The sequence below is a fragment of the Eubalaena glacialis genome, chromosome X (assembly GCF_028564815.1).
Source record: "Eubalaena glacialis isolate mEubGla1 chromosome X, mEubGla1.1.hap2.+ XY, whole genome shotgun sequence".
Lineage (NCBI taxonomy): Eukaryota > Metazoa > Chordata > Mammalia > Artiodactyla > Balaenidae > Eubalaena > Eubalaena glacialis.
This window is the reverse complement of record NC_083736.1, coordinates 70,184,348-70,209,173: the sequence shown is the minus strand read 5'-3', so window position 1 is coordinate 70,209,173 and position 24,826 is coordinate 70,184,348. Positions and strand designations below refer to the sequence as shown.

At 38.3% G+C, this 24,826-nt stretch overlaps 1 protein-coding gene across 7 annotated transcripts in view; it reads left to right on the top strand.

Annotated features, from left to right (window-relative positions):
* Positions 1 to 2,354: 2,354 nt before the first annotated feature.
* Positions 2,355 to 24,826, top strand: part of ATRX (ATRX chromatin remodeler) — a 226,093-nt gene continuing 203,621 nt past the window's right edge. For 4 of the 7 annotated variants that reach the window (XM_061179480.1, XM_061179477.1, XM_061179476.1 and 1 more), the window contains exon 1: positions 2,355 to 2,580. In XM_061179480.1, coding sequence (XP_061035463.1) covers positions 2,561 to 2,580 — 20 coding nt within the window. In that variant the 5' untranslated portion in view covers positions 2,355 to 2,560. Of the gene's footprint in view, positions 2,581 to 9,136; positions 9,227 to 19,927; positions 19,987 to 24,826 lie in introns of all 7 variants that reach the window. The other 3 variants (XM_061179479.1, XM_061179478.1, XM_061179481.1) reach the window with 3 other exon arrangements.

The following is a 24,826-nucleotide window of genomic DNA, read 5'->3' as shown; positions in this document are numbered from 1 at the left end:
TTTTGTCTTTCTCTGATTTCTTTTAGCAATGCTTTATAGACTTCAGTGTGCAAGTCTTTCACGGCCTTTGTTAAGTTTATTCTTAAGTATTTTATCCCTTTTGATGCTATAGAAAATGAGACTGTTTTCTTAATTTCCTTTTTGGATTGGTTGTTGTTAGTGCATAGAAACACAAGTGATTTTTGAAAAATTTTTATATTAAGGACTTATGTGGTATTATGTTATATGGATAGCATAGTTTATTTCACCAGTCCTCTATTGAGGAACATCTATGTTGTTTCTAAATCTTTGATGTTACAATGTTGCAATGAATAGTCTTGTGGACAACTCATTTTTCACATGTAGAGTTTATCTGTTAGATAAATTCTTAGAAGTTAAATTTCTGGATTAAAGGATATATACGTTCAAAAATTTCATGGTTATCACCAAAGCTTTATGATTTTGACATAACATAGTCAGAATTTGTGATGCTGTTTATTTAAAATTATGAGAGTATCTATTTTTTCATCTAACTTGCACTTTTAAAGGTAATTTACCTTGTCTTTCTTCCAAAGCAAATAAGTAGATTCGCAAATCACATTTATGGTCAAGAGTCCAAGAAAGGGGTCTATGTTGATTTCTGTGGCAACTTGATGAAAAATGTGAAAGTGATGTGTACCAGTGAATTTTTTCTAAAATACAGCTGAAGGAAAGTCTTTGAAAATTATATGTTGAAAGTGATCCCCCTATAAATACATCAGTAAAACTTTGTTAGTCATCCTTTAATAGCAAAGATATTCTCTTTATGATTCACAAATACTGAGTTATTTTATATTTTTAAAATTCTGTGATTATAATTTTGTTATTAAGATGTTTTTCTATTTGTGGAATTTGCCATTTAAAGCTGCTTAGTGTTGAGTCTTGTCCCCAAGAGCTCGTTTGAAAGTTGTGTGACGTCTTCTAACAGAGTGGATCTCCTTTCAAATTAACTGCATTTACTAACGAGGAAAACATAACTTCTGTAAATTGTATGTTTAAGTAATATTTAATGTCTAAAAGACAAGAAGAAAATCAGTATTCCAGATACAGAAGGCTGGTTTCTACAGTTGGCAATGGTACTTCAGTATCTGAAAGATGACTTGAAATGTGTACAGGCTTCTCTTGATTAAAAAGTTGCCCGAGTCTATCAGATTATCAAAGTGTTCCATTCAAAAAATGCTCATCGCTTGCTATTCCAGTAGAAAGCAGCAACCTTGTCACCTAAACACAACAGGAGCTCTTGCAGATTTCAGGAAAAAGCGAGTAGAATGAACTTTATTTATGGCAGAATAAATTTAGAAACAAAACTTGAAACTATTTGATTTTAGAGAACTGATTTGTGACTTGCAGAGATTACCAATAGACAATTAAATTATAGAACGTGAAAACTGGACAGACTTTTATTCTATTTTTATTTATTTACTCTGGCCACGCTGCACAGCTTGTGGGATTTTAGTTCCTCGACCAGGGATCGAACCCTGGCCCTCGGCAGCGAAAGCGCAGAGCCCTAACCACTGGACGGCCAGGGAATTCCCTGGAAAGGCTTTTAGAGATGATACAGCCAAACCTCTGTAACGAGCTGGAAATAGACCTAGATTGGTTAGTTTGTGAGCCAAACATCACATCAGACTGGGGAAATGGTCCCCGTGTGTGTTCCAAGTGGCAATTTATTCAATATTGAAAAAATTGTGTGCAGATCTCAAGTTGGTCTTATGTTTTATATTTATAATATATATATATATTTGTAAGCATGCTGGAATGATTAATATTATATATAAATCATCTAGGAAAGTAAAGAACTTGATGATAACCTGGAATGTAGGAAAGAAAATGTATAGGATGGCCACATAGATTAGTGGTTAAGAGTGTGGTGTCTGATCGGAATCTTGGCTCCACTACTGTGGGACTTTGTGTTTTGGTTTCCTCGTCTAGAAAATGTAGGTAACAAGCGGCTGTCTGACTCAAAGGGTATAAGGATTACATGAGACAATCTGGATAAAGGATTAGTATAGTGCTGGGTATATAGTAAACTCTCAATAAATGTAAATTGCTGTTCTTGTTTTGTCAATATGTCAAAGAAAAGAGGACGGATTAAAAAGCATTTTCAGAATAAAGTCAAAATACGTCACTAGCACTTTCAGGTCAATGGGACTGAATTGGACCCCCTATGAAAAGGTGGAGGGGATCAAATGACGTAGACCGCCTTAGCAACAGGCCCCCAAAGAAGGTGAATTTCTGTACCCAATAGGCATCTGCGCTGCGGAGAAGGCAGCCAATGGATGATGGAAAGACGAAGAGGGAGGACGCGCCAATTCTGTTGCCTGAGCCTCGGCCCAACAAAATGGCGGCGGCGGCGGCGTCGCTTTGTTTCCGCGGCTCCTGCGGAGGTGGCAGCGGTGGCGGCCTTTGAGCTGTGGGGAGGATCCAGCGCCAGCTGTAGTGACGACTAAGAGTCCAGTGCATTTCTATCGTAACTGGGCACCGGGGAGCGCAGAGTGGCGCCCTACGGTCGCTGAAGCCGACAAGGCATTGAAGCGAAAACATGACTGCTGAGCCCATGAGGTAAAACACAACCCCGTCTCACGGATCCCAGTGGTTTCGGCCTACGCGCCTTCTGAGCCGGGTGTTTGGGAAAGCTTTGGCTTGGTGGGTTAGGCCTGTGTTTTGCTGAGCGGAAAGAGGCATCGTTTTCTCCTTAGGTGAGGAGGGTTTCGGGGTTTCGGCGGTAGGCTCCAACCCGGGGTGGGGGTGGGGGGGCGCGGCCTGGCGTGTCGGGCGCTTTCTCAAGCCTCTCCGAACCGCGGAGCTTAGTTGGCCTCCTCTGTTTATTCTTCGGTGCTTGTGGAATTGAGACCCTGAAGTGGGAGGCGGTTTTTGGTATCCCGGTCTTTCTTCCTAATCTTTGGGCCTAGAGACTGCGCGGGGAAGAAGGGGGGGGGGGGGTGAGGGGTGGGAAGAGGGGGAGGGGCGGTCGGGAGGATGTGAGATCCTGGGACGACTTAGTGGCGTTTGGACTGCTGAAGACGGGAAGTACCCCGGCCTTGCGGAATTTAATTTTTTTTTCTGCAGTCCCTGGGGACAAGCCCATTTTGTAGGGTGAACGGGTGGGTCTTGCCAGTATTCCTTCTCTACTCCAGACCCTGAGGGGTATCCTTGGATTTACCTCTAGGCAAAGGGATACTAACGCAGGGTTTTGCTTCCAGAGGACCCCAGTATACTACTTTTTGTGTAGTCCAGCTTTAATGGGTGGTAAGGCAGTCCTCAGATGTTTCTCCACTCTATGGGCAAATTTTGAGCAAAAGTAATTAGACCTTATTTTTGTTTATTTATTTATATATTCCAAGAGGGGTGGGGAGCACGTTAACATGGGTTGATGGGAAGTAAGATCTATTGCAAAGAAGCAGTGCCTGGCAGGCCACCTCTTACCAGTCAAGCACGTTTATATTAGGTTGAGGCTGCTTTTCTCTTGTGCTTCTGATTTGCCTCTTGATAGTGTCTAAAAATAATGGGTTGTTAATGTGAAATGTATACCACTTTTACACAGGTGGCTGGCTTGCTTTTCAGACAGTTTGACATTTGACTTTTCATCCCTTGTGAATTAAGTAATTTTTCTGCTCTGAGATGTATCCTTGGCGCCTAGTGGCAAAGTAAAATTACAGGGATCATAGGTCAGAATTGCATTCGTAGTTGGCAAAATATGCTTTTGAGTAACTATTAGGATGGTGTATATATATATGTGTATATATATGTGTGTGTGTGTATATATATATATATATATATACATACACCATCTTAATAGTATATAGGTATATATGTTTTTAGAGCACTTTACCTAGTGTATAGAATTTGGGAATGAACCTATGATATTTATTGTGCCTATTTTTCTGCATTAACAAGCAGTAGATGGAAGATGTTTTCCTTCCTTTGAGGAAAAAAAATGCACTTTAGTTCTTAGATTATAGATCCCTAGTTGTGTAAGGATTGTGGCCTTGGTTTTTGAATTTGTGTTAATTGGTCCAAGTGCAGTAAGCCTTTACGTAAGGGGTATTGGGCACATAAGAGGTACCCAACAACTTGTTGGTTAGTTATTATCAGGTGCCCATGTTCCTGGACATGAAGGGTGTACCTTACAGTTAAATATGACCTCTAGATTTTACTAAATCTCACAAAGTCTGCCTCTAAAACCGTAGCTTGAACTTGGATTTTCTCCCTTTCTTTAGCGTGAGCAAATTAATTATGTATAGACTTTCTGAATAGAATTATTCATTTTATGCCAGGGTCAGTTTTCCTTATGGGCCTTGAATTTTTGTTGATCTTAGTGGTAAGAGTAATAATCTTAACTAAAATTGAGTGCTTACTGTTGACCTTGACCTGTGTAATGGTGATTAATTCTCAGAACAGCTCTATGGGTAGGTACTTGGTGTTCCCCTTTTTACAGATAAGGAGGAAACTGAGGCATAGAGAGATCAAAGAACTTGACCAAAGTTATATAGTTTGTAATTGGTGGAGCTGGAATTGAACCCAGTCTTGACTCCAGAGCTTATGTTCTTAACCACAGGTATTAATACCTCCTTGAGCTGCCAGATATAATGTGATTATGACCATTTTAATTTAGCCCAAGTATTACAATGGAAGAAGTTCATGTTAGCTACTATTGTCATTTGTTGTTGGTCTTTTGAGTTTGTAGGTGTTTATAATATTTTGTCTTTTATGTTCATATGAGATAGTAAGATATCTGAAGCATTTAATTCCAGGAGAATCTTAAGCTACGTGAAAACCCCCTTGCAAAGAACACATGTATAAATGTAAAGAATTAATTTTAAAAAGTGTGATGCTGATTATTTACTATGAAAGTGCTCCAAGTGGGTGTTCAGAAGAACTGTCTCAGTCTGAAGTGTCATTCATCTCAAGCCATAATTGTAGTTAAAGGATAATCTGACTGGTAATGCTTGAGTGAGTTGAACCCACAATACCAAATCACTCTTGATTCTCTTCTAATGTGAGGCAGAAATAATATGAACAATTCTATGAATTGTCATTAATTTTATTTTACACAATTGTTCCAGATTTTTTCTTTATCTGATCTTCTGTCCAGCACTTAAAAATAGGAGCAAAAAAAAAAAAAAAGGAGCAAAGATTAGTTTCTAATTTTTACTTACATTTATAAAAAAAGAACATTCCTAGGATTCTGTGGTAAAAAAATAGCCAAAAGGCAAGAGGGAGGAAAATAAATTGATGATTTGGCTAAATCATACAATTGGCTCTGTGTTCCTCCACTCAGTACCGAGGATTTCAATCTGTGGTTGGTTGAATCTGAGGATGCGGAACTGCGGATACGGAGGGCTGACTATGGGACTTGAGCATCTTCAGATTTTGGTATCTGTGGTGGGTCCTGGAACCAACTCCCCTCAGATACTGAGGGACAAATATACAATGAAAAATCAGTGGCTCAGTTTTCAAAGGTTTTGTTATTGTTTTTAAAGAGTTTTTTGTTATTTGTTTTGTTTTAAATAAGATTATTTCTTCAGTTTTTTGGCCTGAAAGATCAGCCTCTGATTGACAGATAAACTTTCATTTATTTTTATATAAAGATCTTGGAGATTTGATGGAACTTGTCATTCTAATCCTTATGGCAATTGATTACTTGAAAAGCTGAAAGCAATATAACCAGTTATTGGTCTTAAATTTTAAAAGGTAGAAGTGGTCTAACTTGAGAGATGTTGGGAAAATGTCTTAGAAAGTGTCTGTTATTGTGGTAGTTCACACTCAGTTGCATACTAACGTATTTTTGAAAAATGTTATCTGTGAAATATGTGCATTCCCACTGTGTGGAAAGTATTAAGCCAGGCCTGTGGCAGCGGAGTACATGCAAATTTTACAAAGGGTTTTGAAAATATTCAAATGCCAGCTGTTGCGTTATGTTATTGGTGGGGATGAAAAGAAAGACATTTGTGATTTTAATTGTGATCAGGCCAGTTCTCATTATTAGCAACCCTTGGTATAGTTGACCATGAGCCTTCACTTTTATATTGTATTTCTAGAGATAAGATAAATGTAGTACTTAAAGGTATTTGTATATAGATTTAGGTGTGTGAAATAATTTTTTCTGTAAGAAATTGTGTGTATTTATGTGCCTATTTCACTTTTGAAATCTGAATAAATTTACAGATTGGGTGACAGAATACAGGCAATTCTTGGGTTTACATGAAGTCTTTTTCCTCCAGAGCTTGAATGTTCTCTTGGACATTGGCAGAAGCTGTTAAAATGGGTTAAGCCATTGGAAAATGATGTATAGCTCTTCCTTTAGGAATGTTGAATATAGCAGGGCAGTAAAAGGAGTGTCTAAGTAGGATCTCTCTGTACATGTATCCTAATGCTTGTCTTATTGGCTTGATAGCTGACATGCAGGATGATTAATCTCCATAGCTCTCCATCTGTAAAATAGGAGTAAGTTTAAAAGATACTGATAAAGCCTGCAGTTCTGGAGGAGATAACATGGTTATAACAGCGGTTCTTAAAAGACAATAAACTTAAAGCTCTTTGGGGTCTTTGTTAATTTTTAAGTGTTTAAGGAGTGTAAAGAGGTCCTGAGACTAGAAGTTTGAGAACTGCTGGTTGTAGAGGAATGAGTGCTTAACTTGGAGCCAAACCTGGGTTTTCTAGTTACAGCTCTGTTGCTCAACTGATTGTTGTAGACAAATCATTCATCTTTCTAGGCCTCTGCTTTGTCATTTACAGAATGAACTTGTACTAGATGGTCTATAAAGTTATTAAAAACATAATCCTGGTTATGTTAGTGTCGATCATTTTTTGACTTTGTTTGCCTTTTTGGGGGTAGGGAGAAGAAGTGATGAGGGAAAGTTTCTTTATTCAATGTATGCATATCTTTTTTGCCTTGAAGCTTACATGGTTAGGATACAGATGTTTTGTTGCTAATATAATATATACTATCACATACACAAACATTTATTAGAACGGAAAAACTTTGCTGGGAAGTTCGTTAATAATTTTTGTGGCTCAGGATATGTTCTATTTTGAAAGATTACTATATCCAGTGTATTTCTGCTCTTTTATGATTGGAGATGATACTTCTGAAAAGACCTATAGTCTAGCTGATGGTGATTTTTGCCCTGGGAAAAGGTTCTGTGAATTTTGCTCTCTAGCCACTGTTTTCAGATCCTGTCTCTGAGACTTTGTCTCTGAGTTTTGGCTTGAAGTAGCCATTCTTGGTATCAGTAGTCCAGCTTTCTTGTGAACTGTTACATAAAATATTTGTTTAAGAAATTTATTGGTATGGTAGTGGTGTTCATGTGTATATACCCTATACTCGATATTTTGGAGGAATGCTTTATTAGTTGATCAAATACTTGAGTACCAACTAGGTGCCAGGCACTGTACTAGCGTATGCAAAGGGTAAAAGACAAAATTCCTGCCTCCTTAAAGCATTCTTAATCTAAGGAGGGAAATAGTAAGTAAATAAGCAGTCACAAAGCAGTGCTAAAATGGAGGTATATTGGTTGTGCTAGGGATCAGAATGAATGAAAGCCTAATTTGGGGGATGTTTAGGAAAGTTTTGCAGAGGAGATGGTATCTGTATTGGGTCTTGAAGGTAAGTTAGCAGTTAAGGGTTGGCTGTGAAAAAGGGCAGTCCAGCAGAGGGATTAGTATGGCTAAAGATTAGTCTTATTTTCCACACAGCAGAGGAAATAAGACATGTTCACAAATAAATTTGAAGCAGGATATAAAGTGCTACATGCTGTGTTGGGTAAAAAGTAACTTGCTGTGGGAGTTTAGAGTAGGAAGACATTTCTGATGGGGTCCAGGGAAGGCTTTATAGAGAGGTAGCATTTGAATGTGACCCTTGGAGGATGCATCTACTTTTAACAAAGAAGACTGGGGGAGGATTTCAGATGTGAGTTATAGCAGCTTGAGCAAAGAAATGTTGTATATATTAGTGTTTTCTAATTGAAAGGAGGTCAACTTAGAATTTTTAACTCAGTTCCTGGGCAAATATTGTATAACCACGTGCAATTAGTATTTTTTCCAGCTTTATTGAGGTATAATTGACATATAGCATTGTGTAAGTTTAAGGTGTACAATGTGATGATTTGATATGTGTATATATTTTGAAATGACTGTCACAATAATTACCTTTTTTTGTTATTCTTGTGGAGAGAACATTTAAGATCTACTCTCTAGCAACTTTCAAGGATATAATACAGTATTGTTAACTATAGTCACCATGCTGTGTGCTGTACATCAGATCTTCAGAACTTATTTATCTTACAGTGCAGTTCATATGTTAACTTTGATTGCTCGATGATCTTGTAAAAGCCACATGTGCCCTTGTGACTGAGCCCGATAATTTTAATTCAGAAGAGCTATCAAAAGCATAACCCATTTTCCTTGAAGATTGTGTAGAATTTAATGCACAGATTTTGAATGACTATGAGTGTTCAAAATGTACCATTAGTTGTCTTTATTTTGGTCATTTGTCAGTTGACTTTTGGGTGACATTTGATTTATAAAATCCAAAATCAAAAATAGTTTATTTTTGAGTAATACTGGATTTATTTTGCTTATTTGAATTATATCAGTTATTTTTTGGTTTATTTGATAGCATTCTAAACTTAGTTCTGCTATAACACTTGTTTTGAAAAGTGAATTTGTTCCAACAAGATTGATGTATCGGGGGACAATTTGAGCATAAGACAAAATTTGCATTTGCTTATTTAGGATTTTGTCTGCAAGTTCAGGGCTCAGCAAACTATGGCCACCAAACAGTGGCCTATTTTTGTAAATAAAGTTTTGTTGGAACACACCCAAGCCCATTTGTTTACTTTGTCCTGTGGCTGCTTTTGTAGCACAGTCTCAGAGTTGAATAGTTGCAACAGAGACCTAATGGCCCACAAAGCCTAAAATATTTACTATCTGGCCCTTTATAGAAAGTTTGCCCTGGGTGAATGCAGGAAACTGCATCCAGCTGAACTGAGTTGCATTAAAATACACGCATATATAGGCACATACCTCAGACATCTACCACCTACCTCAGTTCACCCCTTGTGTTATGAGCCACACCCATCCACATCTATTGTTACAATTTTCCATCCGATTTCAGATAACCCTCCTTCCATCACTTCACAGTAATTCATGAGCTGCAACCCTTCTGATGCCCACTTCCACAAGCAAACTTCAGGTCTTTTTCAAGGTAACGTGCCATATTTATTGTTGTACTTGTGTATTTCTTAATCACTTAACATGTGTAAACTGTGTAAAATTGTGCTACCATTTCTATTAGGTTTCTGTCTTTTTTAAAAAAATGTGTCACTGATGAAGTTTTTTCAGTGTTGGGCTTCTAACCCCGTTTTTCCCGTGAATCCTATGGTGTTCACTGCACAATTTTGCATTACCTGGTGATTTTTAGGAACTCATGTTATATTATTGCAGAACTGACTGTAATTGTCATCCTGCAAAAAGTATTGATTCATTCACCAAATATTTCTTGGGCTGTGTGAAGACTAAATGAGTTAATGGACACAAAACACTTAGGTTAGTGTGACATAATAATTACTCAAATATTAGTTGTTACTAATTACTATTACCATGTGCCAAGAACTGTTCTAAGTACTGCTTAGGTGAACAAGACAAATTAAATTAAGGCTCCCCATGGAGCTTACATTATACCTTACACTATACTTTAAAAAATCGGTACTAATTTACATTTTGGCTAGTAACTCTGTTCCCCCCCCCACCAAAAAAAAGAGATGTTTTGGTGTTTTTGTAAATGATACTTAAAAAATGTCTATCCATGAGACCTTCAAGATGGTGGAAGAGTAAGAGGTGGAGATCACCTTCCTCCCCACAAATACATCAGAAATACATCTACATGTGGAACAACTCCTGCAGAACATCTACTGAACACTGGCAGAAGACCTCAGACCTCCCAAAAGGCAAGGAACTCCCCATGTACCTGGGTAGGGCAAAAGAAAAAAGAAAAAATAGAGACAAAAGAATAGGGACGGGACCTGCACCAGTGGGAGGGAGCTGTGAAGGAGGAACAGTTTCTACACACTAGGAAGCCCCTTCACTGGTGGAGACAGGGGGTGGCGGCGGGGAAGCTTTGGAGCCACGGAGGAGAGCGCAGCAACAGGGGTGCAGAGGGCAAAGCGGAGAGATCCCTGCACAGAGGATTGGTGCTGACCAGGACTCACCAGCCTGAGAGGCTTGTCTGCTCCCCCGCTGGGGTGGGTGGAGGCTGGGAGCTGAGGCTCGGGCTTTGGAGGTCAGATCCCAGGGAGAGGACTGGGCTTGGCTGCGTGAATACAGCCTGAAGGGGGCTAGTGTGCCACAGCTAGTCCGGAGGGAGTCCGGGAAAAAGTCTGGAACTGCCGAAGAGGCAAGAGACCATTGTTTCGGGGTGCACGAGGAGAGGGGATTCAGAGAACCGCCTAAACGAGCTCCAGAGACGGGCATGAGCCGTGGCTATCAGAGAGACACCAGAGACGGGCATGAAACGCTAAGGCTGCTGCTGCAGCCACCAAGAAGCCTGTGTGCAAGCACAGGTCACTATCCACACCTCCCCTCCAGGGAGCCTGTATAGCCCGCCACTGCCAGGGTCCTGTGATCCAGGGACAACTTCCCCGGGAGAACACACGGTGCGCCTCAGGCTGTTGCAACGTCACGCTGCCCTCTGCCTCTGCAGGCTCACCCTGCATTCCGTACCTCTCCCTCCCCCGGGCTTGAGTGAACCAGAGCCCTCTAATCAGCTGCTACTTTAACCCCGTCGTGTCTGAGCAAAGAACAGATGCCTTCCGGCGACCTACATGCAAAGGCAGGGCCAAATCCAAAGCTGAACCCCAGGAGCTGTGCGAACAAAGAAGCAAAAGGGAAATCTCTCCCAGCAGCCTCAGGAGCAGTGGATTAAATCTCCACAATCAACTTGATGTACCCTGCATCTGTGGAATACCTGAATAGACAACGAATCATCCCAAATTGAGGCAGTTGACATTGGGAGCAACGATATATATATTTTTTCCTTTTTCTATTTTTGGGAGTGTGTATGTATATGCTTCTGTGTGTAATTTTGTCTGTATAGCTTTGCTTTTACCATTTGTCCTAGGGTTCTGTCTGCCCCCCCCCTTTTTTTTCTTTTTTAGTGTAGTTTTTAGAGCTTCCTATCATTGGTGGATTTGTTTTTTGGTTTGGTTGCTCTCTTCTTTCTTTCTTTTTTTTTCTTTTAAATTTTTAAAATTTTTAATAATTATTTTTTATTTTAAATTTTAATAACTTTATTTTATTTTATTTTTCTTTCTTTCTTTCTTTTTTTCTCCCTTTTATTCTGAGCCGTGTGGATGACAGGATCTTGGTGCTCTGGCCAGGTGTCAGGCCTGTGCCTCTGAGGTGGGAGAGCCAAGTTCAGGACATTGGTCCACCAGAGACCTCCCAGTGCCACGTAATATCAAATGGCAAAAATCTCCCAGAGATCTCCATCTCAACACCAAGACCCAGCTCCACTCAACGACCAGCAAGCTACAGTACTGGACACCCTATGCCAAACAGCTAGCAAGACAGGAACACAACCCCACCCACTAGCAGAAAGGCTGCCTAAAATCATAATAAGGTCACAGACACCCCAAAACACACCACTGGATGCAGACCTGCCCACCAGACAGGCAAGATCCAGCCTCATCCACCAGAACACAGGCACCAGTCTCCTCCACCAGGCAGCCTACACAACCCACTGAATCAACCTTAGCCACTGGGGGCAGACACCAAAACCAACAGGAACTACAAACCTGCAGCCTGCAAAAAGGAGACCCCAAACACAGTAAGTTAAGCAAAATGAGAAGACAGAGAAACACACAGCAGATGAAGGAGCAAGGTAAAAACCCACCACACCAAACAAATGAAGAGGAAATAGGCAGTCTACCTGAAAAAAGATTCAGAGTAATGATAGTACAGATGATCGAAAATCTTGGAAATAGAATAGAGAAAATGCAGGAAACGTTTAACAAGGACCTAGAAGAACTAAAGAGCAAACAAACAGTGATGAACAACACAATAAATGAAATTAAAAATTCTCTAGAAGGAATCAATAGCAGAATAACTGAGGCAGAAGAACGGATACGTGACCTGGAAGATAAAATAGTGGAAATAACTACTGCAGAGCAGAATAAAGAAAAAAGAATGAAAAGAATTGAGGACAGTCTCAGAGACCTGTGGGACAACATTAAACGCACCAACATTCGAATTTTAGGTGTCCCAGAAGAAGAAGAGAAAAAGAAAGGGACTGAGAAAATATTTCAAGAGATTATAGTTGAAAACTTCCCTAATATGGGAAAGGAAATAGTCAAGTAGAGGAAGTGCAGAGAGTCCCATACAGGATAAATCCAAGGAGAAACACACCAAGACACATATTAATCAAACTATCAAAAATTAAATACAAAGAAAAAATATTAAAAGCAGCAAGGGAAAAACAACAAATAACATACAAAGGAATGCCCAAAAGGTTAACAGCTGATCTTTCAGCAGAAACTCTGCAAGCCAGAAGGGAGTGGCAGGACATATTTAAAGTGATGAAAGGGAAAAACGTACAACCAAGACTACTCTATCCAGCAAGGATCTCATTCAGATTCGACGGAGAAATTAAAACCTTTACAGACAGGCAAAAGCTAAGAGAATTCAGCACCACCAAACCAGCTTTACAACAAATGCCAAAGGAAATGGAAATAAAAACAAAAATAAACAAATGGGACTTAATGAAACTTAAAAGCTTTTGCACAGCAAAGGAAACCATAAACAAGATGAAAAGACAACCCTCAGAATGGGAAAAAATATTTGCAAATGAAGCAACTGACAAAGGATTAATCTCCAAAATTTACCAGCAGCTCATGAAGCTCAATATCAATAAAACAAACAGCGTGCTCCAAAAATGGGCAGAAGACCTAAATAGACATTTCTCCAAAGAAATACAGATTGCAAACAAACACATGAAAAGCTGCTCAACATCACTAATCGTTAGAGAATTGCTGATCAAAACTACAATGAGGTATCACCTCACACCGGTGAGAATGGCCATCATCGAAAAATCTACAAACAATAAATGCTGGAGAGGTGTGGAGAAAAGGGAACCCTCTTGCACTGTTGGTGGGAATGTACATTGATACAGCCACTATGGAGAACAGTATGGAGGTTCTTTAAAAAACTAAAAATAGAGCTACCAAACGACCCAGCAATCCCACTACTGGGCATATACTCTGAGAAAACCATAATTCAAAAAGAGTCATGTACCACAATGTTCATTGCAGCTCTGTTTACAATAGCCAGGACATGGAAGCCACCTAAGTGTCTATCGACAGATGAATGGATAAAGAAGATGTGGCACATATATACAATGGAATATTACTCAGCCATAAAAAGAAACGAAATTGAGTTATTTGTAGTGAGGTGGATGGACCTAGAGTCTGTCATACAGAGTGAAGTAAGTCAGAAAGAGAAAAACAAATACCGTATGGTAACACATATATATGGAATCTAAAAAAAAAAAATAGTTATGAAGAACCTAGGGGGAGGACGGGAATAGAGATGCAGACCTACTAGAGAATAGACTTGAGGACATGGGGAGGGGGAAGGGTAAGCTGGGAGAAAGTGAGAGAGTGGCATGGACATATATACACTACCAAATGTAAAATTGATAGCTAGTGGGAAGCTGCCGCATAGGACAGGGAAATCAGCTCGGTGTTTTGTGACCTCCTAGAGGGGTGGGATAGGGAGTGTGGGAGGGAGGGAGACGTAAGAGGGTTGAGATATGGGGATATATGTATATGTATAGCTGATTCACTTTGTTATAATGCAGAAACTAACACACCATTGTAAAGCAATTATACTGCAATAAAGATGTTAAAAAAAATGTCTCTCCACAGATCAAAGATACTTCCTTAAATGTCTAGTCGATGTGTCATTCATCTCATGTACTATTTTATTGAATGATTTTTTGGGAATGTTTTTTATAACTGTAACCTCAGGAGATGAACCTGATCCTACCTTCAGGGAGATAAAGAATAATCATCTCCTGGGACTTCCCTGGGGTCCAGTGGTTAAGACTCTGCACTTCCACTGCAGCAGGAGGGGGTTAGATCCCTGGTCTGGGAAATAAGATCCCACATGCTGCGTGTGGTGTGGCCAAAAAAAAAAAAGAAAAAAGAAAATCTCCTTTTTACTATATTTCAAAATGAAAAGTTTCCCCAGGGACCTCCCTTGGTGGCGCACTGGTTAAGAATCCGACTGACAGTGCAGGGAACATGGGTTCAAGCCCTGGTCCGGGAAGATCCCACATGCCGTGGAGCAACTAATAAGCCTGTGCTCCACAACTACTGAAGCCCACGTGCCTAGAGCAGGTGCTCCGCAACAAGAGAAACCATTGAAGCCTGCACACCGCAACAAAGAGTAGCCACTGCTCGTCTCAACTAGAGAAAGCCCGCGCAGCAATGAAGACCCAACGCAGCCAAAAAAAAAAAAAAAGTTTCCCCAAAATGGGAATATTCTCTTATATAACGTCAATATAGTTAGCAAATTTAGAAATTAACCTTGATACAGTACTGTTTCTAATCTATAGACCTTATTTACATTTTGCCAATTGATTCATAATGTCCTTCATAGTGAAAGACTGAAATATCATTTTTTCTGGTCCAGGATCCAGTTCTGGAACACGCATTGCATTTTATTTTCATGTCTGTTTAATCTTCTTTAATCTGGAGCAGTTCACCGTGCCTTTTTTTTCCCTTCCGTTTTTTGAAGAACACAGGCCAGTTAATTTGGGTTTGTCTGGTGTTTCCTTGTGATTATGTATTTTGCTAGGGATAGTATGAAGTGATATGCCTTTCTGAGCACATTTTATCAGGAGGCACATCTTTGCTTTTACTATACTTTATTTTATTATTATTTTGTAAAAATATTTATTTATTTACCTGTGTCGGGTCTTTAGTTGTGGCATGCGGGATCTTCGTTGAGGCATGCAGGATCTTTCGTTGTGGTGCATGGGCTCTTCATTGCAGCATGCAGGCTCCTCTCTAGTTTTGGCACGCGGGCTCCTGGGCACATGGGCTCAGTAGCAGCACGCGGACTCTAGAGCGCTCGGGCTTAGTTGCCCCATGGCATGTGGGCTCTTAGTTCCCTGACCAGGGCTCGAATCCGTGTCCCCTGCATTGGAAGGTGGACTCTTAGCCACTGGACCACTAGGGAAGTCCCTACTATATTTTAAAAATGGTTTTACTTTTAATACTAATATTATCAGCCCACTTTAGAGATTTTGAAGCTAGGCTTGGTTAATTTCTGTAGAGTTAGGGAGAATTTGCCCACATCTTATTTTTCTTGCCTTTCCCCTTTCCTCAGATACCCCCAACATTCAAAATCAAAACACCCTATTTATGAATTTTCATTGTGTTTTCTGAGTATCTACTAAAAATAGAGAACTAAGAGTAAATGTTTCATATTACAGTGACTGGACCTGTTACTGTTAAGTATATGAAATAATACATTTCTTTCGAAGGCTGCCTGTAGAGCATCCAGCACAGCTTATTGAATATTTCAATTTAGAGATAGAAGGGAAAATATTTGATGGTACTAAAATGACTTCAGGACTTTTAAAAAATGCTCAACAAATCAACACTCTTTTCTTTTAAGGAATCCCTGAGCAGGCATTATCTTTATTTTAATAAACATTTAGTATTCCTCTGTTCAAGGCAATTTGTTATTTCTCACATGGGAAAAAGAGATGAACTCAGACCAGTTACCTCCTTTGAGGCATTTACACTCCAGTAGGGAGTACTCTTGAGTTTTAAACAAGGAACTATAAGCAGAATTTGTTGCTCTTAAAGAGAAGTAAAAGAATATTCAGTGGGTGAAGAGGGGAAAGAGAACCTTCTTTGAGCTTAGAGTTGTGGTCAGATGAGATTGGAAAGTCATCTGTGAATTATTTTGCAGAGACCTTCAAATTCTTGCTTAGGATTTTTTTTTAATATGTATTTATTTATTTTGGCTGTGCCAGGTCTTAGTTGCGGCACGTGGGATGTTCATTGCGGCATGTTTAGTTGCAGCATGTGGGCTCTTAGTTGCGGCATGCATGGGGGATCTAGTTCCCCGACCAGGGATCTAACCTGGACCCCCTGCATTGGGAGCACGGAGTGTTACCCACTGGACCACCAGGGAAGTCTCTCTTGCTTAGGCGTTTGCACTTTATCCTTATTTATAAACATGGGAAGCCCCTGAATGTTTTGAGCATGGGCGTGACAGATATTTGAGTCTGCTCAACTATGCCAAATATACTGGATTCTGCATCCGCGGATTTAACCAAACTCGATTGAAAATATTTGGGGAAAAAAGCTCCAAAAGCAAAACTTGAATTTGCTGCACATAGGCAACTATTTATTTACTTATTTATTTTTTTAATTTATTCTTTTTGGTTGTGTTGGGTCTTCGTTGCTGCACGCAGGCTTTCTCTAGTTGCGGTCAGTGGGGGCTACTCTTCGTTGTGGTGCACAGGCTTCTCATTGCGGTGGCTTCTCTTGTTGCAGAGCACGGGCTCTAGGCACGCGGGCTTCAGTAGTTACAGTGCATGGGCCCAGTAGTTGTGGATCACGGGCTCTACAGTGCAGGCTCAGTAGTTGTGGTGCACGGGCTTAGTTGCTCTGTGGCATGTGGGATCTTCCCGGACCAGGGCTCAAACCTGTGTCCCCTGCGTTGGCAGACGGATTCTTAACCACTGCGCCACCAGGGAAGTCCCCTGCTTTCTTGATCTTGCCACGTTCTTTGCTTCCTGTCTCCATTTGAAGACTCTGCCTTTGGGTGGGGATGGGGTGTGGCATATTGATGAAATGAACTGTATTTAACCAGTGTGCCAAATAGAATGAAACATTTCTTGAAGTTCCTACTGGGAATTACTGATTTGGCCCATGTGAACATGGTGACTGTTACTGCAATTAAAAAATTTTGAATGTTATGCAGAGATCACTATTTATGCATAAGGTAAAATGTAGGTCTTATTCAAATGTTGCTGCTTTATTACTCAAACTTGCATTTTTTTACCTGCATTAGAGCATTTATATCTTTGTATTCAAAACAGTAGACTGGAATTTGTTCAGTCCTTCATTGTTTCTTCATTGTTTTGGAAAGTTTGACGTTTTCTGACAAATTCTGAATAGTGTTTATCTGCCAAAGTAGGTACTGTTGGTACTGAGCCTAATAAAACCAGAAATACCTAGGTTCTGCCCTTAAGTGCTTTTAGAATAAAACTAAATAACACAAGACAAGAAGATATTTAGTGAATTATATAAACATATTTTTCTGGCAACAAGTATGGAGATAGCTTATACATGCACACTTATGAACTATCAATACAGATTTTGTTTTTTTTGGTTGCGTTGGGTCTTCGTTGCTGTGCGCAGGCTTTCTCTATTTGCTGCGAGTTGGGGCTACTCTTCGTTACGGTGCGCGGGCTTCTCGTTGTGGTGGCTTCTCTTGTAGAGCACGGGCTCTAGGCGTGCAGCTTCAGTAGTTGTGGCACATGGGCTCAGTAGTTGTGGCCCGCGGGCTCTAGAGCACAGGCTCAGTAGTTGTGGTGCACGGGCTTAGTTGCTCTGCGGCATGTGGGATCTTCCCGGACCAGGGCTCAAACCCGTGTCCCCTGCCTTGGCAGGCGGATTCTTAACCACTGTGCCAACAGGGAAGTCCCAATGCAGATTTTTAAAAAATTTATTTATTTTATTTTTGGCTGCGTTGAGTCTTTGTTGCTGCACGCGGGCTTTCTCTAGTTGTGGCGAGCGGGGGCTACTCTTCGTTACGGTGCGCAGGCTTCTCATTCTGGTGGCTTCTCTTGTTGCGGAGCACGGGCTCTAGGCACGCGGGCTTCAGTAGTTGTGGCCCACGGGCTCAGTAGTTGTGGCCCACAGGCTCTAGAGTGCAGACTCAGTAGTTGTGGTGCACGGGCTTAATTGCTCCGCAGGATGTGGGATCTTCTCGGACCAAGGCTAGAACCTGTGTCCCCTGCATTGGCAGGCGGATTCTTAACCACTGTGCCCCCAGGGAAGTTCCCAGAGACATTATTTAGAAGTTTTTTAGTTTTATAAGTTTATTTAAGTGATACCATATAATACATATGATTTTACAACTTCCTTTTTCGGTTCAGTATTGTTATTGGGATTTTGAGGTAACTTTAGATCTGCACTGTTCAGTACAATAGCCATTAACTATCTGTGGCTGTTGAGCAACTGAAATGTGGCCAGTGTGAATTAAGATGTGCTGGAAGTGTATTTGCTCAGAGGATTTCGAAGACTTAGTACAAAAAAAATGTAAAATATCTTATTACTAATTATTTTATATTAATTACATATTGAAATGATAATTTGGATATATTGGGTTAAATAAGGTTAAAATTAATTTTACCTGCTTTTTCTTTTTTCAAAATGTTGCTTCTAGAAAATTTTAAATTATATTCGTGGCTTATGTTATATCTCTATTGAACAAACTGATCTGGAATGCTCACTTTTCATTTCATTAGTTTTGAGTTGAATGTGTATACTACAATTCATCTGTCTACCATTGGTGGGTATTTAGAATTTTTTCTAATTTGGTGCTATTAAAAAGTGTTAGAACATTCTTAAATGTGTCTCCTTTGCACATATGCTGGAGTTTCTTTAGGAGGTCAATTTTATTTTTATTTTTTATTGTAAGATGATTGCCAAATTGATCTCCATAATGGTTTTACTAATTTACACTTCCAGTTGCAGTTTGAGAATTTTCTTATTCTATAGTTGTTCACACTGGCCAATGTGGTTTTATAGACAACTATAACTTAACAGCTGAAGCAAGCATTGGTAATAATTTAAGTGTGTCAGCTTATTTCTCTTTGTGAATCTTTTGTAATAGTCAGTGCACATAGCCCTTTTTTTCTGCACTATTTATGTTCTGAATAAATAAAAATTGATTTTAAAATTTAGCAGCCATGCTACAGATCCTATTAGGAGGCAGCTGCAATTCCTGCAACAAAAGCATATCTGTCTTAAAGTGCTGTTAGCTTGAGAAAAAACTTCTGGCATCTTTACATGATGGAATACTATACTGCCATTAAAAATTGTTTTAGGAAAATAATGATGCAGGAAAATATTCACTGTATATTAACAGAGGGAAGAGGTTGCAAAACAGTAAAGTAACCATTCGATTTTGTTAAAAAAAATGAAAATGTGTGCTAACATTTTCCCCTATGATTATCTCTGCATGGTGGGATTTTAGCTGACATTATATTTTGTACTTCACACTTTTCTTTATATTGCACTTTCTATAGTGGACTTATTAGGGAAGGAGGATGTGGAGGGAGTCCTTAGCAACAATCAGCTAAAACTTCCACATCTGGAATATTATTATAGGCAAGGGAGAGTAAATGAGCTGTAATTGTTCCCATTCTAGATATTAAATATCAGGCTTTCCTTAAGATACAAATGGACCCAACTATATTATTCTATACCCGTTGTTTTTCCAGTATTACAGGAAGTTTTCCAAGAATTAAGGATTGTCATTTAACTTCAGTAAGAAGTCCGTTTGCATTTGGTGTGTTCTACTCTTGGGGGAAAGAAATAGTGGAAAATGGATTATTCTCCAGTCCTTTGGAATAAAATTCAGACAGTTTGAGCTCTGGTCTCAACTTGCTTTCATTTGGAATTACCTCATGTACGGATAGATTTGGGTTCAAATCCAGTTCTCTTTGTAACCTTTGGAAAGTTACCCAACTTTTGTGTTGTTATTTTATCTATGCAGTGGAGACAGTAATACCTTAATGAAAATCTTTATGAGCTGTATAGCATAGTGTAAGCGCTTAACAAAATTGAGTTGCTTTATCTCCTCCTTTTCTATTTTTCAGAGTGGATGCACTTAATAGCTGGAGACAGAACTGATTAGGTATCAATTTCATGAAAAGAGGTATGAGTAGCTCTGATGTACATATCAAAAAGTAGAGAAGTTACTTATAAGTTGATTCTGATTTTTCATACCTTCCCCCTCAGGTGCCTATCACCTGGAGCATTGAGTTCACTACATTCTAAAGATAAGCCAAACACTGTATTTTCAAAGATTATCTAATCTGTTTATATATCTTTTGCCCTTGGAATGATGGTTTTGTTGCTCTTGTAAAAACGTTAATACTATCTCAGACCTTAATCAGCAGTTATCAAAACTCCATTTAGCTAGTGATTGCATTGCAGATTTTATCTGATTCTGTTTTTATTGATTAGGGACGTAAGCTTTATTTTTATCTGGAGAGATTTGCCTTTTATAACTCCCTCAAAATTGAGTAGGGGTCCACAAATTAAATGATTAGCTCAATGGCTTGTAGATGGGCTTCGTTAAAGCACTGAATGCTTAGCTATAGATACAGGAATTATGTGACTTTGTCTTCTCTCAGAAAACCTAGATTTTGTTTTTCTCCCCTTTCCTCTTTACCAAAAGAGAAATGAGAATCTTATTTAAATTGGGTTTCAGTATTCTTTGCATTACAATATATAGGGATATAGATTCACTCTGATTCAAGTTCTAGAGGAAAATAGATTTTCTTACAATGGGAAAGTAAAAAGGCATTTCTGCTTCATCTGAGGGTAGTTTGTTTTTTAACCTATTTAAATCTAAATTCATTCCCTTTGAGCTAAAATGTACTTCATCCCAATAAAAACTTTCCAAAGGTTTCTGTTTTTGAGGGAACTTAGTATGCTTTTGTTAGAAAATAAAGATAGTGATATAATACTTGCACTTACTAATTTTTGTGTTAAAGTGAATAGAATATATTGAATTTAGATAGATGTGCCTCGAATGGAATAAATCTAAGCTTTTCAAATATTTATGCATATTTCTCACCCTCAACTGATTTTTATTTTCCCTTGATTCTGTATAAAACCATTACACCTTTCTCTTTTAATACAGGGAATATCCGTGGTTCAGTGTTTGCTTTCCCAAGGTATTCTTCAGGAAATTCCTGATTCTCTAGCAAACTTTGCTTTTTAAAATGGAGGTTAGCAGGTGTTGGAAATAAGGTTAAGAGTTTTAACCCTAAAGGAAGCTGTATAAAAATTAGATGAAAAAGATTACATGTATGAGAGATTTAAAAGCATTAGGAAATTCACAGTTATGAGGATGGTTCCCCTTTCTTCCCTAGATTATTCCTGGGATACTTAACAGCCTTTCTTTACCATTAGATTGTGAGTTCCTTAGGGTCAGGTCTTATGTATTTATTTTTTATTGCAATACTAAGTACTCACAATATATTCAGCATTTGGTAAATATTGTAAAATGAATAAGTGAATCTTACTCCTCATGAATAAAAAGTGAAATCTGACTGACTTACGGTTAAAACTCTTAGGTCAGTTTGGGAAGAGTTTAAATGGAAGTTTTTCAGGCAAGTGATATTTGTGAAGCTGACCTGAATTGCCTTTGTTTTGAAATTTTAATGCTTTACAGATGCTTTAAAGGATTTTCCAAAAACCTTGAACAATTAGAGAGTTATATCTCGACAAAGTTATATCTCTTAAATTAACAAATATCTGATTTGCTTATATTATAACTTCTGGATTGTGGCTCATCTTTCCACTGAGGCATCAGCCCACTGAAAGAAAGAGGTTGATATGACTTTCAGATGTTAAAGCCGGACTGGAAGATTAGAAACTCAGGATATTAGCCTTTTCTGAATCTCTTTTATTTAGTCTTGTGGAATGGTAAGAAAATCATTTAATAGTTAAAGAACATACGATATTTACCATTTATTATTTACGATAATGCCATTCTGATAGGTGGTATTAGTTTAAATTTTCCAGGATTGGAGCCATCAACTGAAAGAAATGAATGAGGAAGTTTAACCAGAGGGACAAGGAATGATTTGTAGTTTTGGGTGGTAAGACTGTCATAGAGTTAGGTTACACATACAGCACAAGATACTCAAATGTTAGGATGAGTACACACAGACTAGGAGCACTAGTCATCTTGAGATAGGAGGATTAGAGTTGATGTTGAACAGGTTTGTTTGGTTATTTTCTACTCATCTATCAGAATGTAGAACTTACTGATTTTCTTTTGTTTCTTCTTAGTTGAGTCCTTTCTTCATGCTAATCTTTATATAACTTTAATATCTAAGCATTGTTTATATTATTAGTTTGCTTCTGATCAACTCCTTTTGGATTATTCCTTTTACTTCTATAAAGGGATGGTTTCTACAAAATTTAGAACCACTGTTCTGCTTTTTAACTCAAATAAGTTAGATCCAAGTTTTGTGAAAAAAGAGATTGCCTCCTTTTTGCTTTTAGAGAAATGTTCAATGGTACTCAAGAGATTTGTAGTGGCTCTTTGTATTCAGTATACTTATTTATGAAAGACTAACTTTTAATATATCTTCTTGTTTTGGGACTCAAAGAAAAGGTCTTACATTTTAGTAGTGCCTTGTTTGTTGTGGTAAATTTTGGATTCTGTTTTCAGAAAAATAAAATTTATCTTCTAAGATGATTATTCTATGGTGCCCATGCTGGATATGCCCTGTCATCTCATATACTTAATTTTTATGTCCTTAGATGGCTAAGAGGCCTGAATGATTTTTTGAGATGATGTAAAAGAGATACCAGTGTTATTTCCTGTTTCAGTATTTTTTTTGTTCCCCTCCCTTTTTTTCTTTTTGTAAAGGAACAAAAATTTGTTGTATTCCCAGAAATTCTTCAAGTATAAGATGTTAATAACATTTCCCAAGGGTCAAGAGAAGCATGTGGCTTTAAAAAGTCTAGGTCTTTTAGAGGATACCTAGAGGAATCTCTGAAGAATTTAGAGGGTAGATACCATTTAACTTCCCTTATTTGCGGCACAAGCTTTCTACCAGACTGTGTGGTACATTGATCCTTCCTATGTCCCACTATAAAATTACTGTTAAACAATTAATGTTAAATAGAAAGAATATTACAATAATAAGATTCAGGTAGAGTTGAAGGCTGGAAAAGTCTTATTGTAGAGAACAGAAATTGTAAAACCATATTGTAAAACCTTGTGCTCTTTGTGAACATGAAGTGTGGACACTTGATTCTTTTTCTTAATACTGAATGTGGAATTTTTCAGAAGCAGAGCTTCATGAAAGGCTTGATATCCTACGGTGAGATCCTGGGTAGAAGAAACTTGTGCTTTTTCTACCTCATTTTTAATATCGTCAATCAGTGTTCACTGCTACTTGGCCTCCAAAGCACCAAAGTAGTTATCTAGTTTGACAGATAAGTTTTAAAAAGATATAGATAACAGATTTATTTTAATTTCTATTTCTATTCCGTAGTTTTATAATTTGTGCTGAACCAAAAATTTCAAGCAGTATAGCAGATCGATTACTTCCTATTCACTGCTTTTAAAGCTAAAGATATTCAAGTAATATCCTCAGATCTTGTTAAAACTTTTAGTTTGAGTCAGTTTCTTCCCTAACTCTTGTTCAGGGTAGAAATTGTATGAAAGGTCTAAATCCTAGTGCAATTGCTGTCAAAAGATCTCTGAACAACTCAGCTAATGTCCAAGTCACTTTCCAAAAATTAACAACTTTATTGATGTAAATCACATACCACAGTCTATCCATTTAAAGAGTACAATTTTGTGGTTTTAGTATACTCACAAATCTGTACAGCCATCAACAGAATATTCATCACTCGAACAAGAAACCCTATACCAATTAGTGGTTACTCCTCATTTTCCCCCATATCCCTACCTCAGATCCTGACAACCACTATTTTACTTTCTATCTCTATGGATTTGCATATTTTGAACATTTCCTGTAAAAGGAATCATACAGTATGTGATCTTTTGTGATTGGCTACATTCATTTAGCATATTTTCAAGGTACATCCATGTTGTAGGATGACTCAGAACTTTACTTCTTTTTATTGCTGAAAAATATACATTCATCATTTCATGGATATTTGGTTTGTTTCTACTTTTTGGTTATTATGAATCATTGCTGCTGTGAACATTTGTGTATAAATTTTTGTGTGGGCGTTTATTTTCATTTCTTTTTGGAATTCTGGGTCATATGGAAACTCTATGTTTAACTTTTTGAGGAACTGTCAAAACTGTTTTTCAGTTTTGTATTATTTTACAAATAGTAAAGTGTGCTATTTTATGTTCACGTCAGCAGTGTATGAGGGTTCCAATTTTTCCACATCCTCACTAATACCTCCCGTTGACCATCTTTTAAATTATACCCATTCTGGTGGGTATGAAGTAGTATCTTGTGTTTATTTTTACTGTGGTAAAATATACATAACATAATATTTATCACTTTAACCATTTGTCAATGTGCAGTTCAGTGGCATTAAATACATTCACAATATGTAACAGTCACCACCATGTGTACCCAAAACTCTTTCATCATCCCCAACAAAAAACTCTGTACCCATCTTGATAGTCTCTTTAATAAATGGTGCTGTGTCTATTGGATATCTACATGTGAAAGAAGGTCGGACCCATACTTTACACCATATACAACTAAAAATACCTAAATTTCAGAGCTAAAAGTATAAAACTCTTAGGAGAAAACATAAGGACCTTGGGTTTGTCAGTGGTCTCTAAATAAGGTGGAAACAACACAGGCAAGAAAAGAAAAATATAGATAATACGGACTTCATTAAAATAAAAAATGTGTGTGTTAAAGGACACTATCAAGAGAGTGAAGACAACCCACAGAAATAGAAGAAAATGTATGCAAATCGTATATCTGATAAGGATTTAATATCCAGAATATATAAAGAAGTTTTGCAGCTCA